At 44.1% G+C, this 24,273-nt stretch overlaps 1 protein-coding gene across 3 annotated transcripts in view; it reads left to right on the forward strand.

Annotated features, from left to right (window-relative positions):
* The window catches only part of Znf521 (zinc finger protein 521), a 281,029-nt gene that overhangs the window by 246,599 nt on the left and 10,157 nt on the right, over positions 1–24,273 (forward strand). For all 3 annotated transcript variants that reach the window (XM_060377652.1, XM_021645481.2, XM_021645482.2), the window contains 2 exons: positions 4,186–4,317; positions 6,697–6,812. In XM_060377652.1, the coding sequence (XP_060233635.1) occupies positions 4,186–4,317; positions 6,697–6,812 (248 nt within the window). The remainder of the gene's footprint in view (positions 1–4,185; positions 4,318–6,696; positions 6,813–24,273) is intronic.

The raw sequence follows: 24,273 nt of genomic DNA on the forward strand, positions 1-24,273 counted from the left end.
CTCGGCACTCTTGGTCCTACCTTGCAATAGCCAGGAAAGCAATCTGTCAGCTCTAGTATGTGCTCAGGAAGGAGAAGGCCACTCTGACCTTTTACCCATGTCACTGGGCACCTGCACACCTGGCACAGCGCAAGACTTGGGGATGCTGTGTGCCCTGTGCAGTGAGCCAGGCTTAGAATGAGCACTCTTCCTTGGCTGGCCAGTGTGCACTCTGAGGTTTCCCTCTCCCTTTCCTAGCACTGACTTCTGTTTCCATGTTTACTTGACTAGAATACTTCCAGTTGTAATATTCAACATTTGGGTTTTTCTATACTCCATCATAATGCTCATTTCCTACCAGCCTTTTAGCTATGAGGCTTCCAAAGCTGTAATCAATCTTTATTAGCAGGGCACAGAAACAACTCTCCTTTTCCACTCCCTTCATCCCTCCCTCCTTTCCTCTCCCTTCCTCCTTCAGAGTAATGTACAGAGATAAACTATGCTTATTTTAGAAAGTCTGGAGAATAGAGATAACCAGAAAACATGGCATGGAAACATCTAGAAGTTTCATCCAAAGAGCCCACCTATAACTCTTCATTAAAAAAAAAAAAAAAGAAAAAAAAAAAAAACAGGGCTGTGCTAGCCTATTATAGCCTTAATGAAATATTGTAATGGTTATTAAGTCAATTGACTCTGAATCTCTTTTTAATAAATGAGTCAGACTGTATTATCCAATTACTGTCAGCTGCTACCTTTCCAGAGAGGAGAAACGGTGATTTTTGATTGAATTTTTTAAGCTCTTTGGCACCTTTAAGAAGGAGGAAGCAAGGTGCAAGTTCTGGCTTCAAGGCAGATCCCACTTGAAATTGAAATTGGAGGTGTTGATAGTATCTCCTCATGAGCATCAGCTGCTGGAAGGAACACCTTTTTGCAAGGAAATGGCCCCCCATTTCACTGTAGGTTTGTCAGTTCTTTAACAGTAAGATGCTGCTGCCGACCACACAGGTGAATGCAGAACTCCTGAGGGCAGAGTCCACAGGGTCTCTGAACGAAGCTACTTTTGCAGTTCCTCTTCCCAAGGAGTTTTATTAGCATTCTCTTATCTCTGTCCCTCCTCTGTTGGAACAGTAAGGACATGCTCAGCCAGCGTTAAACATGACTGCCTGGCTTCCAGATGAAGCCCCCTCGGCTCCTGTGTTTTGAGTTATTGCTTCTCAGCTGGTGGCCCCAATTTGGGGAGACTGTGGGGGTTTTAGGAGGCAGAGCCTAGCCATTAAAAATGGGTCACTGAGGAGATGGCCTTGGAGTCACCACCTGATTGACCTCCAGCTAGAGCCTCTACTTACTGATTCCCACCAAATGGAGCAAGCCAGAGTAACAGAGTCTACAGACCCCAGCTGCCATGTCCTCTCCATGATCCGGTATGCTCCCTTTAAACCACGAACCAAAATAAACCTTTCCTCACTGAAGCCGGGGCTGCAGGCTTTTTGTCACAGTGACAGATGAGAAAAGTATAGAATGCAGTCCCCACCCTCCTGTCCTGCAGCCAGCCATGTGGTAGTGTTCGAGAGTGAGGATAGGGAGATGTGGGGAAGGGACAACAGAGAAGTAAATGAGGATTCTCACTGTCTGCTAGAGCATTGGTTTGGGCTACAATGTCTGACTAGCAACTGATGGATTTCTCTCCTGCTCAAATAACTTGGAGTTCCATTTATTGAAAGAAAAAAAAAGTAACTGTTTAACCTACAAATAAAAGGAAATTGAATTTGCAATATTTTTTCAATATTGTAATGTGCTTTAAAACTGAAAATAGATCTCAAGAATGTTTGCTATGATTGGTGTCACTTAGTCACTCTGCAAACAAAGGGTATAATCTGTGAAAAAATAAGTCTGTGCTAATAATTCATAAGTAGCTCCATGGCTGACAGTCACTGTTCTTGATTCATTTGACTAAATTTAAATTATTTAGCTTTTGGGGGTCTGCTTTACTCTGGGCTGAAAAAAAAAAGGAAAAGAAAATGGGTGAGGCCATTTTTCTTGCATTCAAGCAAACATCTTATTCATTTTTCTTTTATTTTTACGTCCAAAGTGTGTGTAGTCAAAAAAGCGAATGTCACATTAAAAAAGCATCTTAGGTAACTTGCATAATTTCCTTTATGTACATATCCAATCTGCCCCTGTTCCCAAGGAAAGACCTCAGCAAGACTGGTCATGTGACTTTAACATCTCTGATAGCCCAGGAACTCAGGAAAATTGTGTCCCTGCTCAGACCCATGGCTACACCTCGGTTCTCATGGACAAAAAGAAGGGGGAGGAAGAAAAGTGGATTAGTTGTTATTTTTCTTGTGTGAACACTGGGCACAATGTGAAAAGGCAGATATAATTTTTAAATGGCATTATGACAGAAAATCTATTCAGTATTTTCTTACTTTTCAAAATAAAGCTATATTTTTTATATATATTTAGGAAATTTTAAAATTTGGCAGGTACTTCTGATCATATTTGACTCAGTTCTATGCAATAAATAGTGTTTCTTATATCTTAATGACTGAAACCTGGGAAATTTTTGGTGACTTTAGGATTTAAAAGAAAAGAACAGATTTAAAAAAAAAAAAAAGGAACAATTGATCTTACATAATCCCTAAAGCTTTTTGTGTAACCCCTTGTCATGTCAGTAGGCACAATTAAACTTCTCCTTAAATAATTATAATCAAGGAGTGTGCGGTGCCACCCAAGCACAGAGTGGGTTTTTATCTCCTGTGAAATGCAGACTGTACTGGGGGCTTAATTAGTGCTTTGCTTTCTCCTTCTACAAATTCCTGTCCTCTGCTTCTGAAGACTCACACTTGTGTGAGAAGAAAGATTAGAAATACAAATAGAGTGATTTCGCTCCTAGTTAGCTGATAATAGTTCCCTTTGTAATTGAACCTTTGTGTTTCCAGATCCCAAGCAGTGAGGCACCTATGCAGGAATTTATCTTTGCATGGGGGGACACCTTTGGAATTTAGACTTGCTTTTCCCTGGGTGTAAATATATCTTAAGCTCCTGGGCCTAGTGTGTCTGACGGAGATGCCTCTGAGCAGCATCTTTAACTTTTGCAAATGGAAGGTAGACCTAATAAGGAGCAGGTCACAGTGTGGCCTCTGCCCCTTGCTTCTCCTAACATCCTGGGGATAGCAGGTGTGTGGCATAGCTTTTGTCTAAGTTCATGAACCCTGAGGCCAAACTGCCCTCGCCTAAGTTCTGCCTCCTTCAATTACTAGCCCCTTGGACTCACAGAGAATTTCTAAGTTGTCAGGGTCGTGGCTTTCTCACCTGTCAAGTGGGTATAAAAACGGCCTTCCTCATGAGCCGTTGTGAGGTTGAGTGGATTCATATTTGCAGAGGTATTGAACACAGCATAGTGAGCATTGTCATTCGCCAACTTGTTAGCCTTAGTGAAGGGATTGCCGCCTGGCTAGACTGTGAGCTGTTAATATGGCAATTGTCAGCCAACCCAAATCGTTCTTCTACCATCTCGTGATATCTAATGATCTGGAACTTGACAAAAGTGAGCCTGGATCTCAGAAAAGCAGAGATGAGGCAGGTAGAGAGAGGCCCGGGGGGGGGGGGTGGAATTAAAACTGTCAAGCAAAGTTAAAGGAACAGTGACAGGGGGTTGGATATGATGAGCTAGGATTTCGAAGCAGAGAATAAGCGCCATAGGAACAGTTTCAGAACCACCATTACAGGTAGCTACAGTCAAGTCCATTTCAGAACACTGTGGAACCCCTGTGGTCAGGAGCAGAAGCCTCTGTAGTCTTCCAGGCAAAGCAGAGGAGAAGCTCTAAGGAAGAAGCCATTTCCTTTTCTATCAGGTTTTTCTTTTAGGCCTTTGGAAACATAGAGCCCATAAAATCATGACCATTAAAGCAGAAACCTTTCTATCAATACACTAAAAGCCTCAGAGTAAAATCTGATTGTTGACTATTGGCTTTCAAATTTTAGGAATGTCTTAAATGACTATAAACGTCCCAATAATGTGAGATGACCGGAAGCTGTAACGCCTACCACGCGTTTAGAGAGCAGGCACGCACAGGACGGTGTGGCTCTGCACGGCTCCGTATTCGTATTTAGGGATAGCAGGAGCTAGCAAGGAGAGGTGCCCTTGGTCTCTCCCGGATAGGACGGGTTTCACCTTTTCTGTCCATGCGCTCTCCTCAACAGATGAAGGACTGAACCATGAGTGCAAACTCTGCAGCCAGACCTTCGACTCCCCTGCCAAACTCCAGTGCCACCTGATAGAGCACAGCTTCGAAGGGATGGGAGGCACCTTCAAGTGCCCGGTGTGTTTCACAGGTAAGGAGGCCCTTAAAGCAAAGCCCATGTGCGTGTGTGCGTGCATGTATGGGGGCGGGTTCGCTAGCATGCGCATGCGCACACACACAGGAGCTCTGGCCCCACCGAGTCCTTCCTCCAAGCATACTTCCCACTACTTGGCCTTTTACAGCAATGACTCCAGCTCAATTTGGGGGAAGATGTTTGATTTCTGCTGATTAGCATTATTGATTGCAGTCTGCTTTAGAGACTGAGCCGGGCTGGAAGGTTAACTGTCAGGATGAGCAAATGGCATTTTAAGTTCTCGCCTAAATTTACACTTTTCCACTTGGAAGATGACGCCCATGTTGGGTTCACTCTGCTTCCTCTGTATGTTAAGAGGATACCAAAGCCAGACTGCTTTTCAGTCACTCATGTTCAACTAAAATTGTAGTCCTGGTGCCCCCACATGTGACCTCGATCTGGAGAATTTTATTACATCTTCATGAAAATGTCTGTGTGTGTAAAACCAAAATACTCCCAGACTTCTTTAAAATACTAAACAGATTAGAGGAGATGTTTTTTTCTTATGAGATTGGGTTTTAAATGCTGAAAGAGATGTATCGTTTTAGGAATTTTTTATCAGATATTACAGTGGTACAATTGTCAGAAATAATCTCACACATATATATACACACACACATCAGAATTTATTATTGAAAGCTTGTGGAGCCTTCATATGATCACACATGTTTCTGCTGTTGCCCTAAGATGGACAAGGCTACTTTAAAACTCCTCAGTGACTCTTTCGCATGTATCTGTCACATGGTAGCCAAGCCCATCAATGGAAAGAATGTGGCTATACGTAAAGAGCTACAGACATTTTGACCTTGAAAGGAAATTCTTTGTTTGCAGAGCAAAATCACAGGCATTGATTATTTACCTTCATTACATTCAGCCTATACCTTTGTGTTCTATAATAAAATAGAAACTTGGGGCCCTTCATAGTCCCTACTAATCATGCCCTAAATATGTAGATGGCTATACTGTTAACACTGGCCTCCACGCACTCGCTCCACCTGCTGATCTCTCTATTTATCTTGTTTACTCTTTGGAATTTAAGAGTATTAAGGCTATTGTTACACTCTTGCCATGAATATGTATTTTAAGATGCAGAGTCAAGAGTCCAGGTCCTGGTCCTTGTCCTGGTCCCTAGTAAGTCTCTATAAAAGAAGACTGGGTCAAAGGTCTGCACAGTTAAATCTTACAATAAAATCGTTCTTTCATGTTGTAGCCAGATCCTCATAAAACGTATGAAGTTATATGGACATAAGTTGCAAACCTGGATTAAAAAAATCCTATTTCTTTCTGTCAAGCTGAGTAAGGAAACAAAGCCGCATGAAGAACAACCTGGGTTTCTGTACAGACAGATGTGAAGTGTTTTATTGTATCTTGAAGTCATTTAGAAATAACAATTAGGAAAAATAAAACCTTCCAATATAAAGCATGTTGGGCACGAAAGGAAAGCTGAGAGTTTTTTTAAGGTAATGAGAAATGTGATTAAAATGTATGACTCACAAGAACAATACTGTAATATTTTAGGTTGGCTGGCAATTAGAATAATTTTAATGATCAGAGTGGAGTCAAAGTCAAATGCCAGCATCTTTAATAAATCCTTTCCCTGCCTATACAGATTAATATTGTAGATGCAAACTTTTTTAGGTCACAGTGCACCAGGCATTCATCAGAAGTCAGCTCTGCCAACCCAAACAGCGCCTCTGGCATATACAATTTAATTATTAATCGTATGTCTCCTAGGTAAACTGTTACACAGTCTTAGGGCCTTGTTTTGTAGTCATTAAAATTGAACATGTTTATATTATTGAAACCCTTGCATTCCATGTGTAGGCCGAGTTGATCTTAAAGTATCCAAAGAGAATTTACCTGCCGTTCTGTTGCACATTTATAGACAGTGCCCCAGAGTAGCTGTGGGATATAATTTTTTTAGCATTAACACATTTAAATAGAGAACTGTTTGCTAGCTCTAACTTTAGGCAAATACAATAAACAGGGTTTGGGCAGCCATGATTTCTTAACCTGTGGGCAGCTGCGAAGTAGCTCATTTTTTTTTTGAGACAGAGTGTACATTTGACAATTCTCAGCTTCTATTTTCAAAGATTTACAGGGAGCAGGGCCTCCGTAAACCATTACTCTTTGGGTTGAATTGGGTGCTGCGTGGAGTGCACCTTAACGAAAGCCAGAGACCCAACCATGAGCAAAAGTGATTCCTGCTCTCCCCAGATATCAGGAGCCAGTCATGCCCGGAGGTGCGCCTTCCCCTGCCGCCTGTTCAAGGCGAGTCATCAGCACAGAACGTAGGGGACCACAGTAACCCAGGCTCCTGTCTCTTTGTCATTTCAGTGTTTGTCCAAGCTAACAAGCTGCAGCAGCATATATTCTCTGCCCACGGACAAGAAGACAAGATCTACGACTGCACACAATGTCCGCAGAAGTTTTTCTTCCAAACAGAGCTGCAGGTGAGGAAGGCTGGGAAGGAGCCCACTTGTTACTCTTTTAACTATGGGTTCAAAATCTCTCTTACCCTGGGCCACCATGATGCTCTTGTGTGTTTGGGGGCAAAGGGAAAAAAATTAGAGACCAGATTAATAGACACCAAAATAATTTTGCCTCTGGCTGCTGTCAATCATAAAAAGAAGTAGAAGAGAACTATAATTGGCCCTTCTGACCCAGCGTGAAAGATGTAGGGGTCAGGTTTATTGGACTGTGGGATCACTCACCTCACTTGTCATAGCTCGTTGTCCCAAGTCTTGTTTTATTCATGCTGTTTTCCCTCTGGGGCCCATGCTGGATGGGTATCTAGTCATTGTTGTCCAGAAGGTTGAACACTGGGGAGGGAGAAACAGAGGGAGGACGAGTGGGAAGAAGCTATACTCTTGCTTTGTGCAGGATGCATTTGTTCCGCAACTGAGTAATTATTACTGAAAGCACAGCTTTTGAGTTGAAATCTGGGCACCCCAGGATGTTAGCTTGAGCTGTGCGTGTGCTCTTTAGTATTAGATGTTAAGGACCACGACTTCTCTGCACCTCAGATACAAAGGAAAAGAAACAAATTTCACACTCACGGGTTGCTAAAAGGTGAAAGTGAAAGTGTAGGTATGAACATAAGGTATAAAACAAAACACGTGTCTCGTTGCTCGAATGATTCTCAGAATTAGTAGCTAAGAATAGGAGTCGATGGGCCGAGGCTGTCCCTTGGCACCAGAGCACTTGCTTTCCATTCATCCAGGCAGCGCAGGAAAGGGGGAAGGAGAAAAAATAGATCCAAAGGGCATGTTGGCACATGCATGCAATCCCAGGAACACAGTTCAAGGCCAGCCCCACAGACAGGAAATATGAGGTCACAATGACGCTCTGTCTCAAGAAAACCAGAAAGGTAGGAGAAACAAAGACAAAGAAACCTGGATTCTATTCCTGAACTGTCACTTAAAAGACAAACATGACTTTTTCATTGCTTTTTGCATCTTAAAAAAAAAAAGAGTAAGTTATGGAATGGTGTCATAAATAAATTTCTTAAATCTTGCTGGTTCCTAAGGAAGATACTTGAAGTCTCTTGTTATGACCATTCCTGACCAGACTGTGTGGCTTGAAGTGGCTGTGGGCGTGGCTTCTACACCCAGAGCCAGGAGGGAGTAGCACAGACCTGCCTGACCCTTATCTGCACTCCTCCTGCCACCGCTAGGCCAACTTTATGCCCCAGGGAGGGGAGATTCTGGTGGGGCAAGATTTAGAAGAGCTGTGTATATCAGAATAGAGAATCTGCAGTTACTCTATTCCATTATTATTCTAGGCAACTAAGTTAGATGAAATTTAGGAAATAAACGAACCCACTGAATTACACCATTGTCAGTGGAAGAAAACTGAAGTCTCTATTTCACATCCTATTTCTTCAAAGCACTGGATCCCACCATGTGTGTCTGTCGATAAATACAGAGAAAAGTCCAAGTTGTGCATTATCATACTAAAATGGCCTTACATTGCTGCTTGATTTAAAAAAAAAAAAAAAAAAACCCACTGGTTTTATTGCAACATGTGTCAAAGAGTAAATCATCTGGGGCTTGGTTAGTCTGCCTCTGTGAAAAAAAAAAAAAAGGAAAAAAAGAAAAAGAAAAATTCAGTCAAACTATGCAGTGATTCTGTTGATTAGTATGTAAAACTTGGAACAGAATGAAGTGGCAGTTTAGAAGGAAAGTCGTAGATATTTTGTTGGGACTGATGGCAATTCAGCCTCTTAAGTGCTTGGCGTCATACTTCTGCTTTGGTATTGTTCTGGCATATTCCAACCTGGTGTGTCTTCAGTGGCTTTCGCTGAGTGAGCTCAGCACTGTGTAGTGATCTGAGACCCACTCTAGCTCAGACCCACTTACACACATCCTTCAAGATGAGAGGTTTCATGAAGCATACAGTCTTCACTCTCCTGCAATTAAACCACCTTTCTCCATCTCTCTCATCCTGGGATGCCTGAGCTGCCTCAGCAAGGACTTGAAGGACCTTAAAGAGCTTTGGTTTATGTGGGTTACCAACTATTGATATTTCCTGTAGTCATCCATTATTTTCCTTAACTTCAAGATTGAGAACTGTGTTAAACACTGAGAGGGTGGGGCAGGCTGTCAGAAGGGCCGTGTCAGCACACCTCCTTGGAGCCTCTTGAGGTGAGGAGAGTGTTTACACAAATATTGTCAACTGCTATAATGAATCTGACCTTAACAGATTCCCTACAAGTATGTCAGAGACCACATAGGTCCCTAGGAACATTGAGGTAGATGCTCTAGAATGCACTGCTCTCTCTGCCCTCCCCTCCTCTCACCCCCCACCCCCTGGATCTTTGTGGCCTTATGAAGTCAGATGTAACACATTCCTCCTCAGTCACTCAAACTGGGGTGTGAGTGCGGAGCTGGAAGAAATGTTTGTTCTTGACATCCATACCCAGCCTCTGTGTGCACCATTCCTCACACAGGAATAGCCCTGGTGGCAAGGAAGGATAATTGCTGCAAATCTGAGATGAAATATTGACTTTATATTCAGTGTTTTAGAAAGATCTAACCCAGTCATGGAACCATCCAAAGGTCTCTTTCCCAAAATGCTCAGTAACAACAGTGGCTCTAGTTTGAGCAACACTGAAAGAAAATGGATCAGAAGTTGACTTTTTCAAGTTTTGACAGCATCTTCATTTTTTCATTTGACCCTAGACATTTGTGTACCTGTTCTTTCAGTACCCATATTACCTTAGAAAGTGAAATTCACGTGATTTTTTTTAAGTTTTAGTTTCCTGTATATAGAAACCAGAAAGTGGAGTTCTTTACATTGCCATGATGCATAGAAATTGAAATGAAAGTAAGGTGACAGTTAAAAAAATTCTGTCACGAAAATGACAGAACCAAAAGATGCGGCCAATTTACCAGGCTGCTGTCCTTTGTACCTTGATATGTAAAATAAATGTAAATTTTAAGCCACTTGAACTCACCTACTTTTTTATGCCATTAAAGTTCAGAAGGGACATTGCACAGGAGTGCATGAAATTAAATCTCCAAGAACTGAAATTATATTAGAAATCTTAAAGCATTCAAATGATCTGCCTCTTACTGCAGGGTAAGACTAACAGGGTAACTGAAGAACAAACACTCTCAGCTGCTCAGCAACACCACTGTGGAATACATTCAGTGATACAGAAATGGTTTCATGACATTTCCCTCATTGTCCCACACTTAAAAATACGAACACAGCTTTTGGAGACAGCCATTTTACTGGTTAGATATAAAATCTACCCACATGTGTGATTTAATGCACGTCTATACGTGTGACTAGACGGGTAGATAATAGAGAGGGCAAGGTTAAGCAAAGTTACTTACCACATTCTTGTGGGGGGGTGCAGTTTTATAGACGTGTATATAAATGCAAGTACATGCGATGGGGTGTGCTTTGATGTACATTACACAAGAAGCCAATCCAAATGTGACTCATTCCTCCTATGCTGTCCCTCTTTGGGAGAGCAGGCATTCAGGCTTGTTCTCTGAACATCATTAGTTGTTTAGTCAGGCAGTGTGAACCCCCCCCGTCCAAGGAACACACCTCGTAGGACACTCTTTGTTAGTGTGCAGCTCTCTCCAGTCTACCCTGTAAGCTTGCTGACCCAGAGTCCAGAGATCCAGACACATAACGCTTCATTCGTGTGGGGCTATCTTCTTTGTATTTTCCTAGAGTGCTCGCAGACACCCACACATACAGACTTTTGCAAGAAAACCTGATGGATTAGCCAAGGCATGTGGCAGGAAGGGGAAGGTATTTGGGAATAAAAAGCCCATTATTTGAACAAATAGAACATTTTAGTTTTTGGAAACTAAATGAATGTGTTCAGGGTTTCACACGTTTCCCTAATAGACCTCAGGGTTTTCTGTTGCTGCTTTGTTTTGTTTCTTAGAGCAGAATTTACGGGGCTAGACAGATGGCTTGGCTGTGAAGATGAGTTACTGCTCGTGTAAGAGGCTAGAGTTTGGATCCCAGTACCAGTGTCAGGCAGCTGACAACCACCCGTTTCTAACCCCATACCATCTCCCGGCCCTCACAAGCACCCACATAAATGTGTGCACATTGAGTGCCCATACACACACACACACACACACACACACACACACACAAATCAATACAAATAATAAAATGAATCTTTAAGGGAGAGCATTGGGCCGCTGCTTTAAGAGAGCATGCTATGGTCCAGGGTGCACATTTGTATCCAAGGTGGCCTAGGCAGGGCTTGAGCTCCTTTCTTAGAGCACAGGAGCCACAGTTCAGTTGATACCTCCAGAAAGCCACAGCTGAGTGGCAGTGTTACAGCGGTCCTTGCCTGCTGATCTTCCTAGGACGTTGGCCATCATGCTGGGGAGTTCCTGCCGTGGGGTGGGACAGCTTAGCCTGGCGGAGCTTGGACTTCAGAAGCTGGCCTGTCGGCTGCTTTTGCCTCAGAGATTGTTGGCTGCCTCACCTGCCTCTCCATTACAGAGCAAGTGCAGCATCTCCACTCTGAGAGGCTGGCAGTCATCTGGCGTTCAGGGGGTGTAGTGAGACTTCCAGAGAGAGATCACCACAGTTTAAATCTGTCACCATCTCTACAGCTGTTTGATTTCCCCCTCCAACCACCTTTTACCTGATTCTGATGCATATTTTTCACACCGCAGTTTTACTACTGCATGAGTTTTATGGTCACATTTCTGAAGGAAAAATGAATTGCTGTATATGAGAAGGGACACACAGGACAATAACACACAACACAGTACTGAAACGTGGATCATTGGCTGTCTTGCTAACTGGCCCTAAGCTGGCCATTCAGTACAGGTGCTCCAATTATGTGCCGCAGAGTACTAAATTATGTGCATTGAGCCATTTAGGAGTCCTTTGTCAGTAATCAGAATCTCAAGTACACTAGTCCCGTTGATACTAGGTGATAGATTAGATAGACATTCTTAAATATTCATTAAAATATAATTCCATCTCTTCAAAAAAAATGTACCATAATGCCAATCATGCTAAGATACCAAAAGAATTCAAAATATATTTTTCTGTCAACTTTCAAAGGTCTGTTGTAGATAAGTCATTCTTACATGAGATGGTATGGAATCTCTTGTTAGGAAGAAGCCAGCAGAGGGGTTTGTATTCTTGAGCCAGGGTTGTTGGTGAGGAAGACAGACATCATCTCGTAGTCACTGGCTGGTGCCTCCTACATTCCTAATGCTGACCCAAGAAAGCAAAGTCAAAATTGGCCAGTTATCTGGAAATCAAATCTCTATTCTAGAGTTCAGAAACTTCCTGAGTTTTCCTAGTTTGCTAGAATAATTTTTCAATGAAACGCACTTTTGATATAGTTTGCTGTTAATTCTGAAAATCCTTATTGTTAAGCATTTCATCTTTCCACAGTTGGTCACACATCTTGCATTAGGTTTTGTTTTGCTTCTCAGCATCTAACTCTACAAGCAAATATGCCAGCTCCCAGGAATCACATTTCAAAGCTGTGAGCCAGCTCCCTCCAGTTAAGTCCAAGACAGAAGGGGTTTTGTTGCCTCTTCATAAATGGCAAGGTAGGAACTGGGTGTGTTTTTGAAGAAAACTTTATTCAAGTTGTAGTCATGTTTCCCTCTACCTGAGCCTGAAATCTCTCCATGAACAGGAAGAATGGGAACTGTTTGCAGCAAAGCCAAACAAAGTGCTTGTAAAACTGTTCTGACCCCAAGCCTTTCTTCTCACAACTTTCCTGTACATTTCAAGGCCTTAATTTTCATTTCTCACAAACATTAAAGTTTTTGTCGTTATCCCCACTCAAACTATGAAAGCTACAGTTCCAACCTGCCTTGCCTGCGTCCGAGGGCCTTCCTTTGAGGCCCGCAGATGGAAATGTTTGCTCCTTGCTCTGGCTAGACCAGGCACATTCCCTATTATAGCGATCCCTTAGGAAAGTGTGTGGAGGAGCATCCGCCCTCCCCATCCTGCTGCTCTGGGCTTCGGCCCTGATGCCACAGAGCTTCTGCACAGCTCCTGGTCAGCCCTTCAATGTATACGGAAGACGCCAAGATTTACAAGAGTATAAATTGTGTCAAATGAGTGCATGATTCTGGAACTGGCCCATTACATACGTCGCTTCATTTCTCTGCTTGTGGGCCTGTGGGGCTTTGGAAGCAAATTGGTGCTACGGCAACCTCCACTTAATTTGCTCAGTGGTTAAATTGATCTATCTCTTTTATTTGATCGGATCTCCAGGAACCGAATCATTTGCATTGATTTATTGATTGGTGCTGTGTTTTCACCATTAGTTTTGATCACTTTCAGCTGTTAATATTGGATAATTCAATCAGGATTGATTGGCCTTACCAGTGAAGGCAGAAAGTTAATCAGGTCAGACACAAAAATGGGGCATAGGTAATCTAACCTTGGTTTGACTGTAATATTATTATATATCCCTGCCGCCCCCCCACTTCTGTCCTCTCTCTTTCCTTTTCTTCCCTCCCTCCCTCTCTCTTTCTCTCTCCCGCCCTCTCTCTGTAGGTCTGTCTCTCTCACTGCCATGAATGCTAGGCATTCTCTAGAATAAAAGGAAAAGTGTGGTTATCCCACATTTGCAATGCATCATAAAGTTGAGGTCATTTTATTTTGTTTTTTAATAAAACTACATCTAGAAATTAAGCAAGCATACAAAAAGATAAATGCACTGTCACAACGAACTCATTTGGATTAAATGAATTTTCAATTACCCATTTTGTCCCGATAAATGTCTAATCTGTGTGTGCACGCTTGGAGGCACAACCTGGGCTCACCTATTTCTAAATCTGGCCCTCACTGCTTCCCCCTGTGTCCTGGTAGTCAGGTTTTCAAGAACCAAGTGGCTAATGTGACCAAAATCAGGGCTGCGGGGGTAATTGCAGTGAGAACAAAACACTTTATTTGCATCTGAATAGTTTCTACTGTCCCACCCAGCTCAGCTTTCCAAAAATTCTCCGCCCATTAATTTGTTGATGTTCATATCGATGTTTGAGTTTCACAGTTTAAAAAGGGAGCACCTCCTCTTCGTTCTAGGACCGACTCCTCCTCCAGCAGCCCTGTTGTAAGCAAGCTGCCATTACTTTCTTTCTTTTTTTTTTTTTTTTTTTTTTTTTTTTTGGTCTGGCCCAGAGTTGACGACAGATGGCCATCTCTGAACTGCCATCAGCGCAGCTTTATGGAGCATCCAGCTAGGGCATGCTGACGAGCACTGTGGCCAGTTCGGCAGCCCCCTCCCTCCCCGCCCCCTGGAAGTGATCATCACCTCTGCCATATTCTGCCTTGGCTGGGCCTTGTTGGCCCTGTAGTCTTCCATGTAGCCAAGGCAGCCTGCTGTCACAGGACCGGAAGGAAGATCTGCCTTCATTAGGAACAAGAGACTGCAGACATAGTTGTCCTCCAAAAAGGGAGTTCTGCTTAGGCACCTTTGTAGTCAGATGCAATGGAACTCCCTGGAAACCCCAGTCTCCAGAGCATTCTGCAATCCAGACAGACTCGTGGAATTCCTGTGTGTGCTCCTATTTTAGATGTTTGCTCTACCGATGGGTCGATTTCCTCACATTAGCAGAGACTAAGTGCCAAGAATAGACCCTTCTTGTTTACAAACTCGCATCTGACTATGGAAAAACACCACATCCAGACCCAACTGTTGTGACAATTCGGGAAAGAGAAATGGCAATCACAGACTTTAACTATCAATCCCCTAAAATGAGCAGAGAATCCGGGACAGCATCTTCTAGATCCCTCGAGGTGACGGTCCTCGCACTGCCGCCCAGCAATGAGCTGTTCTGGGCATTTGGAGAAAGATTGATAGGCCACCGTTGATCGGGTTTGCTAAGGCAAGGCAGCTTCAGAGCCAGCCTTATTTTAAGAGGACTTCACATTTGTACCCTTTATTGTTATATTTGCACTGAATCTACAGCTCGTACCAGGCTGTGCCCTGCAGCTATGAAGGAGTAAGTTCCCCTTATTGGAGGGAAATCGGTGTTCTGTAAAAGCCTGAGATGGGGCGGGCGAGATGAATGGTGCTTGAAAGCACTGCTCGCGGTGCTGTCATTTAGAACAGCAACTCTGAAGCTCCAAACGAGAGTGAAAAGCAGGGTAAAGGACTCCTTTTTCTAAAGCAGTGAAATTTCAAACTGCCTAAAAATAACAGGGCTCCTTCATTGATTACTTCGTTGACTAAGCAAGGGAGGCACTTAAGAGGCAGGGCCAGCTTCTGCATAGGAGAGGAGAGCCTGCCAATGTGAGGCAGATCCTCTGCCTCTTGTTTAGGTTGGGGGCGGGGGGGAATGTCATCCTCTTCCTTGCACAGCCCCTCAGCTAGGCTGGCAGAGCCTCGTTCCTGGGAAACCAAACTCTACCCTCAAAGGCTCCCCGTTCTATGTCAGCAAAGCCTAATTTTATAATTGACCAACCCACACCCTGAGTACATTGGCCAAACTCGTGTGCCTTCTAGCCATATAAAAGGTGACTCGCTACCATTAAATATCAGCAGTGTGCTGGGCGATGCTTTGAGTTTATAAGGGTGAAAGGTCACTGCAGGAAAATGGAACCGTATATTTGCTGTGAGACAGGCACCAAGACCTCACTCCCGTCCTCAGTTATAATTCATGATGCTACTGGTGGGGAGCCTTTCCCTTCTGTGGAGTCAAGGCATCTCCACTGAAGCCTGCGGAGTACACCCTGCATCCCCACCGCCATCTGTGCACTCCTGAGCAGGGAGGGGGAGGGAGACTCCTCCCACTCCCTCCCCTCCCTCCCTCCCATACTATCTCCTGGTGTTAATATTGTCCAGTTGCTGCTGAATTGTGAAGGCAGTTCTCCAGAATAAAGCTGAGCTCTTACCTGACTAAAGAGAGAAATGGACGAACTGGTAAATGGCTCACCTAGAAAAGGCTAGTTGGAGAAAGGAGAAGCAGCAAAGCCCTAAGACCATGGCTGACCTGGGACCCCGAAATGTACTGTCAGTCACCATTAAGAAAGAGACAACCAGAGGCAACCTAGAAGCCTGGAGATGGCCAGTGTGACCCACAGTCATCCTGTCCTCAAGGGGCCTTCAGTGTCGGCAGTGGGGCCTGACGGAGTCTGTGATTCTGACATGTGTTCCCTGCTTTCTCCACAGTTGAGCCAGGCAGTGGCATGAATGCCATCCCAGGCACACATACAGAGTCTTGACTGTAACTACATGCTATCCATTCTTGAGAACTAGCACCAGGCTTGCTTGTGTGCCCCTGGACCTCAGTTCAAAGAGAGCAGGCCTTGGACCAAGCAGAATGCCACTGAAAACAGCTGTAGCAAGTAAAGTGTTGCAAGGTGGTAAGAGCAGAGCCGTCCTGAGCCCTGAGCCTGCAGGCCTTCCTTGCCAGTGTGCCGCTGTTTTTGAGTTCTCCTGTAAGCCCAGAGGTAATGGGGACAGGAGAGGAAGGAGTATGTGTTCAAACATCTGAACCCAGACCTGGTTGCTACTGGGTAATCTCAGATTAATCGGCAGTGTTTCCTTCCTGTGCCATCAACATGGTCTACTCTATACCCTACTCTAAACGATAAATCAAAATCAAACCCAGGCCTGGAAAACCAGACTATGAATTTAACAGATCGGATGCCATAGGGGACCTACTGTGTTACAGACTCCAGAATGGTCTTCGGATGCTCTGACGCCAGCTAATTTCAGAGGCTTTGGAAGAGCTGTGGCAAGGTCAGGGGTCACCCGTAAAGACAGTAGTACTCAGGGGCCACCTTGTGTGTAATAGGCTGGCCATCCCATTCTGCTTCCCCGGGGGTGATTGTCACATGACCTCCTTCACCCTCCCAAGGAAAAAGTAGGGCAGGAGTGGCTGGGCTTGCCAGCCAGGTTTTCTTGGGTGAAAGATCACTTTGAGATGACACAGCCGAGTAGTCAGCCTGAATTCCTGGTTGGTATTTTATTAATTTTGCACCAAGATAAATCCTGAAATTCTGACAAACTCCATGACAGGTGAAATTCCTTCTTGCAGAATCTTCTCAGCGAGAGGCTGCTCATTTCGTTCTGTTCCGAGGCAGGCAACAGGAGGGCAGCTTTATAATCAGCCCTCAAAGGACCCCCAGCCGCCCCAGAGTCTCGGACTGATTGAATAACTCCTGGGCCTCTTCCCCTAGGCCTCCATCAGCGGGGGTCCTGTGGAAAGCAATCTCCCGCAGACTGGCACTGAAGTGAGCTTTAAACCACCATTTTCTGCTCTCCAGAGGAGCCTGGAGTACTAAAAGATAGATGGACTGCAGATATTTTATGAGAAACTGTCAGAAGAAGGGCAGAGTAAATGTTTTTTTCTTCTTCTTTGAGTCGCATACTACATCACTGTTGAGCTTCTCCCAGCATCCTTTTACATTTAAAGTATGAAATTAATTGGTTGCTAACCTTTCATTCCCCTTTTCCCTCTTCTTCGTCGTCTTCCTCCTCGTAGGGTGTTGTGTTTTTCTTTTTTTTTTTTTCTTAAATATTCACACAGAGGCCCTTTGCTTAACCACAGTTGTAGAAAATCAGTACCATTTGCAATGAAATATTTATAATGACAGAATGAAAAATTGGCTTCATTTTCTGGACTGCAGCCGAACAGTCTGCAACTTTGCACGAGCGTCGTTGCACATCCCTCCTTCCTCCTTTTCACGGGAGTCCTTTCAGAAGCATGCCACTGCACGTTTACCTGTGTGCCGGAGGGGTTGCCTACCAAAGCACAGAGCCTGGCTCTACTAACCGTGTTGGTGGGAGGGAGCTGGTGGGCGTGGCCCGCAGAGGGTGTAAACTCCCACCGGAAGGAAGAGCGGCAACAAGTTTCCAAGATCAGGAAAAGAGTGGGGCCGGAACTTTGTAGCGCGGCATGAGTAACAATCAGCCCTGACGTCCTACCTTGGGACAGGTTTACAAAGGAGGTGGCCAGACAGCACCTAGCTCTCCTTTCCCCGTTTTAGGGTTGGCTGTGACCCCGCCTCTCCAGGTGACCCTCTTACTTAGAGCTGTTTGCTCACTGATCCAGAATTGGTCGTTTTTAAGAGAGGGAGACAAGGTTTTGTTAGGACTGCCCCGGGCTTGCATTGCAAAGCAGCCGTCCCTACCTGCGCTGACTGCGGTGAGAAACCAGGGGTGCCGTGCATTCTGGTTTCAGGATTCCATCGGATGTGTAGCAGGGAGCCTACAGTGAATTCCAGTCTTCCAAGTAACATTCACTCCATACACAGTGAGCAATCGCCTAGCTGTCTCTTCAGCCTCTATTGCAAGGTGCAGCGAGGGATTACACCCCATCCAAGCAACCCTTCCCAGGCTTCCAGCCCAGCCCTCCTGTTAACCTTGAATTCATTCTCTTTTGGAACACTGGGCTTAATTAGTTAGCAGCGTTTCATTTTGATGGTTTTCCACAAGTGAAAACAGTTTCTAGCACTTTCAAAACGTGAATAAAAACAGCTGTGAATTGAGATCTTCAAGGTTTCAGGCCCTGAATTTGCCTCACCACGCACCACTGGCTCCACAAGATCAATAATCCATATTTTATTATATAATAAAGGCTGTCTGTAATTGAATTAGCTCATTCACTCCATCTGATTAGCCCCAGATCATTCGTGAAGAGGATAAAAAGAATGCACACATACCTCACTATATTACAGTATTTGGATGGGATGTAAAGAGCTTAAGAATTTGTTTCAATATTTGTTTTTCCAGGGGTAGTAAGACTCACAGCCCATTTATATGAGGTTGATACCGTTAAATGTTTACATCTGTCTGCCCTACACTTAACCTGACATGGGTACCTTACAATAGATCTCCCTTCTGACCTAGACGGATGGATTCTCCCCTCTAGAACTCTGAAAGACAGTTGAGATGGTCTTTGTTTTGGGTTTTGTTTTTGTTTTTCTTCCTTCCTTCCCCCTAAGGCCATTTCCTTTTATCCATCCACAGACTGTCATTTTGGGGCTGCTGTGAGTGCTTACGGTATCCTCTTTGACTCAAAACTTAGCCCCAGTTTAATAAGAACACTGAGTGGTAAAAGAGAGGTGTCATTCATTATTGGAGTCTCTCGGGACAGAACTCTAGACCAACGTGTGTGCTCTCTCTGCTATCTCAAAGGGTTGCTGTTACCGTACAAGCTGCGGGATTTGTCTTCACACTGCATTTCATATATATATATATATATATGTGTATATATATATATATATATATATATATATATATATGATTTCTTAGAATCTGCTGACAGTTCCGCCTGAGATGATGTGTGCTGTAACACAGGCAGCCTTGTAGCTCTGGAATCTAGCCCGAAGTTATTTTACTGTAGTGTTTCCTAGACTCTCTGATTCAGGGGAGAAAAGGAGGTTTTCCTAAGAGTATGCATTTTAGGATGCTAGCACTTTCTTCTTCCAGCACCATGCATGGATGTAGAAGATTGTTATCCTTAACCCTTATTATTGCTTTTTTTTCTTCAGTGCCAGGGATAAAGGGAAATCATTTTTAACATTAGTTTTTCAACAGCTTAAACAAGTCTAAAATATATACCCAAGTAAATGGAAGCTGTAATAGTGGAGTGCAGAGAATCAATCCTCGCAAGCCAGGAAAGGAACATTGAACAGTGCTCATTCATGTACTGCCAGATGTATTTCTGCACGTGACGCGGCTTGCCCAACCGCTTTGAGTGATTTTCAGTGTTATTAGGCAGGCTCGCAAGAGCAACAGGCCTCCTGACAGAAGTAAAGGGCCAAGAGCTGAGCAGCCCAGGTCCTTGGTGAAGGAAGGTTGCACAGGGAACCTTGGTGTCAGAAAGAGAGGCACCCACCACAGGCTATATTTCAGTCTCTGCTCACAAGTCGCTGGGTCTGTTTCTCCTCCTGCCCGGTGCCTTCTGTGCTGTGGCTGGTTTGCATTTGTGTTTGAAGTGCCAGGCGGTTTAATGCAGTTATTCTTTTATAAATTTTGCAACACTGAAGCAAGCACGAAGGCTTTAAATTAGAATAAGTGCCACTTCTGTGTGGCAGGTTCCTTTGAGGACTGATTAGAATGAGGCCACCCGTTGCCTGGCCCTTTATGCGTGGTGGTGAGGCTCTGTGTACTTGTTTACAGCTCACCTTTGAATTTTCGTGAGTGTGCGCCATGCCTGCCGCCTGGCCCTCTGCTAGCCCAGACTGTCATTCTTCCAGGATCATGTTAAATACTTCACATTAAAGAGTGCTTTTTTTAATTATATTGCTTTATTGTAATGAATTCAAATTAACTTGGAGGAGCAAATTGTATAAGGATGTGAGGGTTGTAGATTGATCTTGCCATAGCTACAGCACACCTCTGTTGGGGGGGGATTAAAGGGCTGTATTTCTGGTAGCTCAGAGTACTTGGAGAGGTGATGAAACTGTCCCAAAGAGACTGCAATTTTGAAAAGGTAGCCCCAAAGTGAGAAGAGAGTAGGGATCTCACATGTGGGGCTCTTACACAGACACAAGTCCCCTTGGTGGAGGGGGCACCTCTGTCATTTTAAGACATGAAACATCCTAGCAGAAACAGAAATGGTGTGCAAGATACAGGAGGAGCCTAACAGGCTTCCGTAGAGAATATGAAAGACAGAGCTGGCCAGATGTCGCAGTGGGTAAGGTGCTTGCACCAAGCCTAATGAACGGAGGTCCTTCCCTGGGGAATCCAAATGGTAGAAGGGAGAACCGGCACCAACAAGCTGTCCTCTGACCGTCACATGGCCTCCTGGGACACACAGAGAGAGCGACTTCCAGAAAGGGGGCTGAAGCCGCCCTCAGCATTGATTAAAAACATACAGAAGAAAAGGGAAAGAAAATCAGGCAAGCAGCCAGGTGGGGGAAGGGGCACCATGATGACCAAGCTGGCCTTCCTAACCAGGAAGACATCCGAATACTGCACTGGGGCCATGAGACGCTGGCCCTTTCAAAGGGTTTTCGCTCAGTCTCAGTAGAAGCCTCCCCAAATTATATCCCGAATCTCAGAATGTTCCAGAAGGCCTGAATGATCCAAAGAGGCCGGGAGGCTTTCCTCTATGGAGTCTACACATGAACGGAACCCGGGTCTCTTCACAGCATACTCTTTCTCAGGCGTCGGAGCACACAGGGTCACATAATCCCAGGGTGTGGCTGATGCTCAACACCGCTTGGTGACATTCATCCATACGCTATATTTGACCTACTCGTTGCTTGGTGGCTGATGGTAGGCAAACAGGTTTTCTCTTTAATAACTCACAGTGTATTTTAGTCATGCCTACAGAGTGTGCTGGCATTATCATTAAAAACAGGTGAGGGCGGGGAATGTTGCTCCCCGGTAAGAGCGCATGATGACCTGAGTTCGGATCCTCCACATCGTGTAAAAGTTGGGTGTCTATCCGCGCACCTGTAACCCCGGCTATGGAAGGAGGGACGCTGGGGGACCACCCAGGATTGTGGACCTGTCAGCATGGCTGAAAAGAATGGTATGCTCCTGGGTCGGCGGGAGACTGTCTCACAGGAGTAAGTCAGAGAGTTCAAAAGCTTAGCACCTGATGTCCTTTCCTGGTTTCTGCACACACACAGACACTCACACTCACACACTCACACACACTCACACGGCAGAGTCGGGAGGCATGTGTCACTGCCTCTGCCTTCCTTACTCCAAGTTCAGCACATTCCTTTCTCATAATTACTGGAATTCAGTTGAAGGGAGCCCCTGTCCTATCAACTTGAAAGGCAGAGAGAGCCGTGGGTCCTCCTCCTCACAAAGGTTACCCTTCGAGTATAAATCACTAGCGCCAGGTGCCTTTCCTGTTCTAATCAGATGACCTTTTGAATCCGATGGACCAGGGTTTAAATCCTAAGGCTGCCAGTCACTTTTTAAATCAATGCCTGGCTCCACGCCCTTCAGCCCCTAACTACATCTCAAGGAATCTCCACAAAGGGAGCAGCTGATCACAGGACAGCCTAAGTTGACTGTGAGATCTTGACCCAAGGAGACTGAATGGGATTTATTTCACTAAGTCCTCTTCAAAAAACTAAAATAAAATAGAAATAACCCTTTCAGGATCCAAAATCTAAGAGAAAAGGGAGGAGCCACGTATCTGTAATGCTTGTTTTATTTCTCTATACTGTTTATACTGGGAATTATTATATGTTCCAACTTAAACTTAAAATTTTAAAGCTGCATTATTTAAATAATTAAATAAGAAGGTATTTCTGAGCAATTATCAATTTAAGCATCTATTATTTGTTGCTAATTACTACACGAGGTTGTTAAATATTTACCAGAAGTTTGTTTAATTGTATTTGACTGGGAAAGAGATGCCCGAACATAGCTTTAGCATGGAGAGCCAGTGGTGTGCACCTGAGAGCCTAGTAGAAAGGAAATTTGTATTCGCCCAAGATTAACACATTAACGTCAGACAAGCGTTTCCTCTCCCCTCTGCTTCACGCAGAGTTATTTATCTTTAAGGTATTAAAATTAAGGCACGAAGAAGGGGGCACTGTTCACGGATGTAAAATTGGAAGGAGGTCATTCTTAACCTTGTTTACAGATGTTCTGGTTTAGAAAGCACCAGTGTGATAAATTAAACATTACGGTAGAAAAAATTCAAGCCTCGCTGCAACTGGTGTGTGGACACACCTGTCTGTGAAGACGGACTTAATCCCCGAGCTTCGTATTAGGCAGTGTTGCCTGTCAAAGCCTCCCGGCACCGACACACCAACACTCCAGCTCCGGAGGTGAGGCAGAATCACCATAGTCCAGCCCCTCTCCTCCTGCTTTGTATATGATGATTGCAATTTCCTGTTGGCTCCTTGCAGGTAAACAGGCAGCTCAATTTGTTGATTGCTTCTATTAAAAAAAAAAAAAAAAAAAGGAAGAAGAAAGAAAAATCAAGTTTGTACTTTGATCATATTTCCCAGTGGCCACTCTGCTTCTTTTAGCCTGTTCTTCCAATCTGGAACTTTCTGTGAAGCTCAGTGCAAACTGTTGTGAGTTCAGAGACAAGCAGAAAGATGCTTCCATACCACCGTACACAGTCTGGGGTCACACTGGGTAGCGTGAGGTATTGGTTCTTGCCCTCTACCTTGTACAGCACTAGGTCACAGACATGCACTAGCCTGGTACAGCTGCCTTCTACAGGATCTGGGGTGTCAAACTTGGGAACTCACACTTGGAAGGCATGCATTTACCCCCAAGACATCTACCTCGCCAGCCCTCCCAAGTGGGCAATTTTCAAGCCTTTCCAGTGTGCAGAACAGTTAGAAATCAGCTTTGTGCTGAATTTACCGAACTTATGCTATTCTTTTTAAGGTCTTCCTGGAAAATGGAATTGTTGCCATGTTAACATTGCCCATACGTAGCCCAGCAATATAATTTGGCCCTTTGAAGTGGCTTGTTTTATTTCTCTATACTGTTTATACTGGGAATTATTATATGTTCCAACTTAAAATTTTAAAGCTGCATTATTTAAATAATTAGTCTTTGCTTCTGAAGACTCACATTAAACTATGTCCCAGATAATTAGCTGGGTGTTCTTGCTACGTTATAAATCACTGTGAAATTTTCCAGATTGGCTAAATGCTACTTGTTTGTGAGTTCGTTTGTTTAAAGAAGAGCAGAATGTGAGCTTGTGAATTAGTCCTAGAACTTAGGAGGCAGAAGCAGGAAGGTGCATTTCTCCTTCTCAGATACATCCAGCCTGATTTACATGAGACCCTTTCTGAAAACAAGCAAAAACCCTGTAATTGTTTCTCCTGGTAGACAGTATGGACCATGGCCAGGAATATCCTTCATCTCTTAAGAGATACCTACCAGACAATGTCTCTTAAGTTCTTCCCAATTGGAAAGTTATACTTTTGTTTCAATGCTGTGTTATATGCAGGTATGATAATTCTTGCCAGTAAAATGTGTGCCAGCAAATCACGCTGGTAACTTTCTTTCAATGTACACATTTCATCTCCACACCTAAATGGTAACTTTCAGAGTCTAATTCCTGAGCCACGTTAGACACTGTTGCAACATGAGCATTCCTAAGCTCCATGTTTCCTTGACCTTGGGCAGACATCTTTGCAGCTTGTATGTAGAGTGCAGAGCTGAGTGAGTGAACGTGTCTGGAGAGAGTTAGCGCCGCCTACAGGGAACGCCACCTGTAGTGCATATCAAAGGATGCTTTCCAGAATTCCCGGACAATTGCCCACATTTCTCCCATGGCGTTATTTTAAAAAGCTGTGCAGCACAGTCCTGTATAGTATACATGTGTCTTTTCGTGTGAACACACCTTGTTTTCATAAGGCAAAGGGCATCTCCCACAGACCAAGAATAAGTAGCACACCTGAGCACAGTACATTTCCAAGCTCTGTATATTTCCAGTACAGAGACAAAGCAAAATCTCCAACTTGATCATATCTCAGTAAGTAACTTGATCATATCCA

Source organism: Meriones unguiculatus, chromosome 2 (assembly GCF_030254825.1).
Source record: "Meriones unguiculatus strain TT.TT164.6M chromosome 2, Bangor_MerUng_6.1, whole genome shotgun sequence".
NCBI lineage: Eukaryota > Metazoa > Chordata > Mammalia > Rodentia > Muridae > Meriones > Meriones unguiculatus.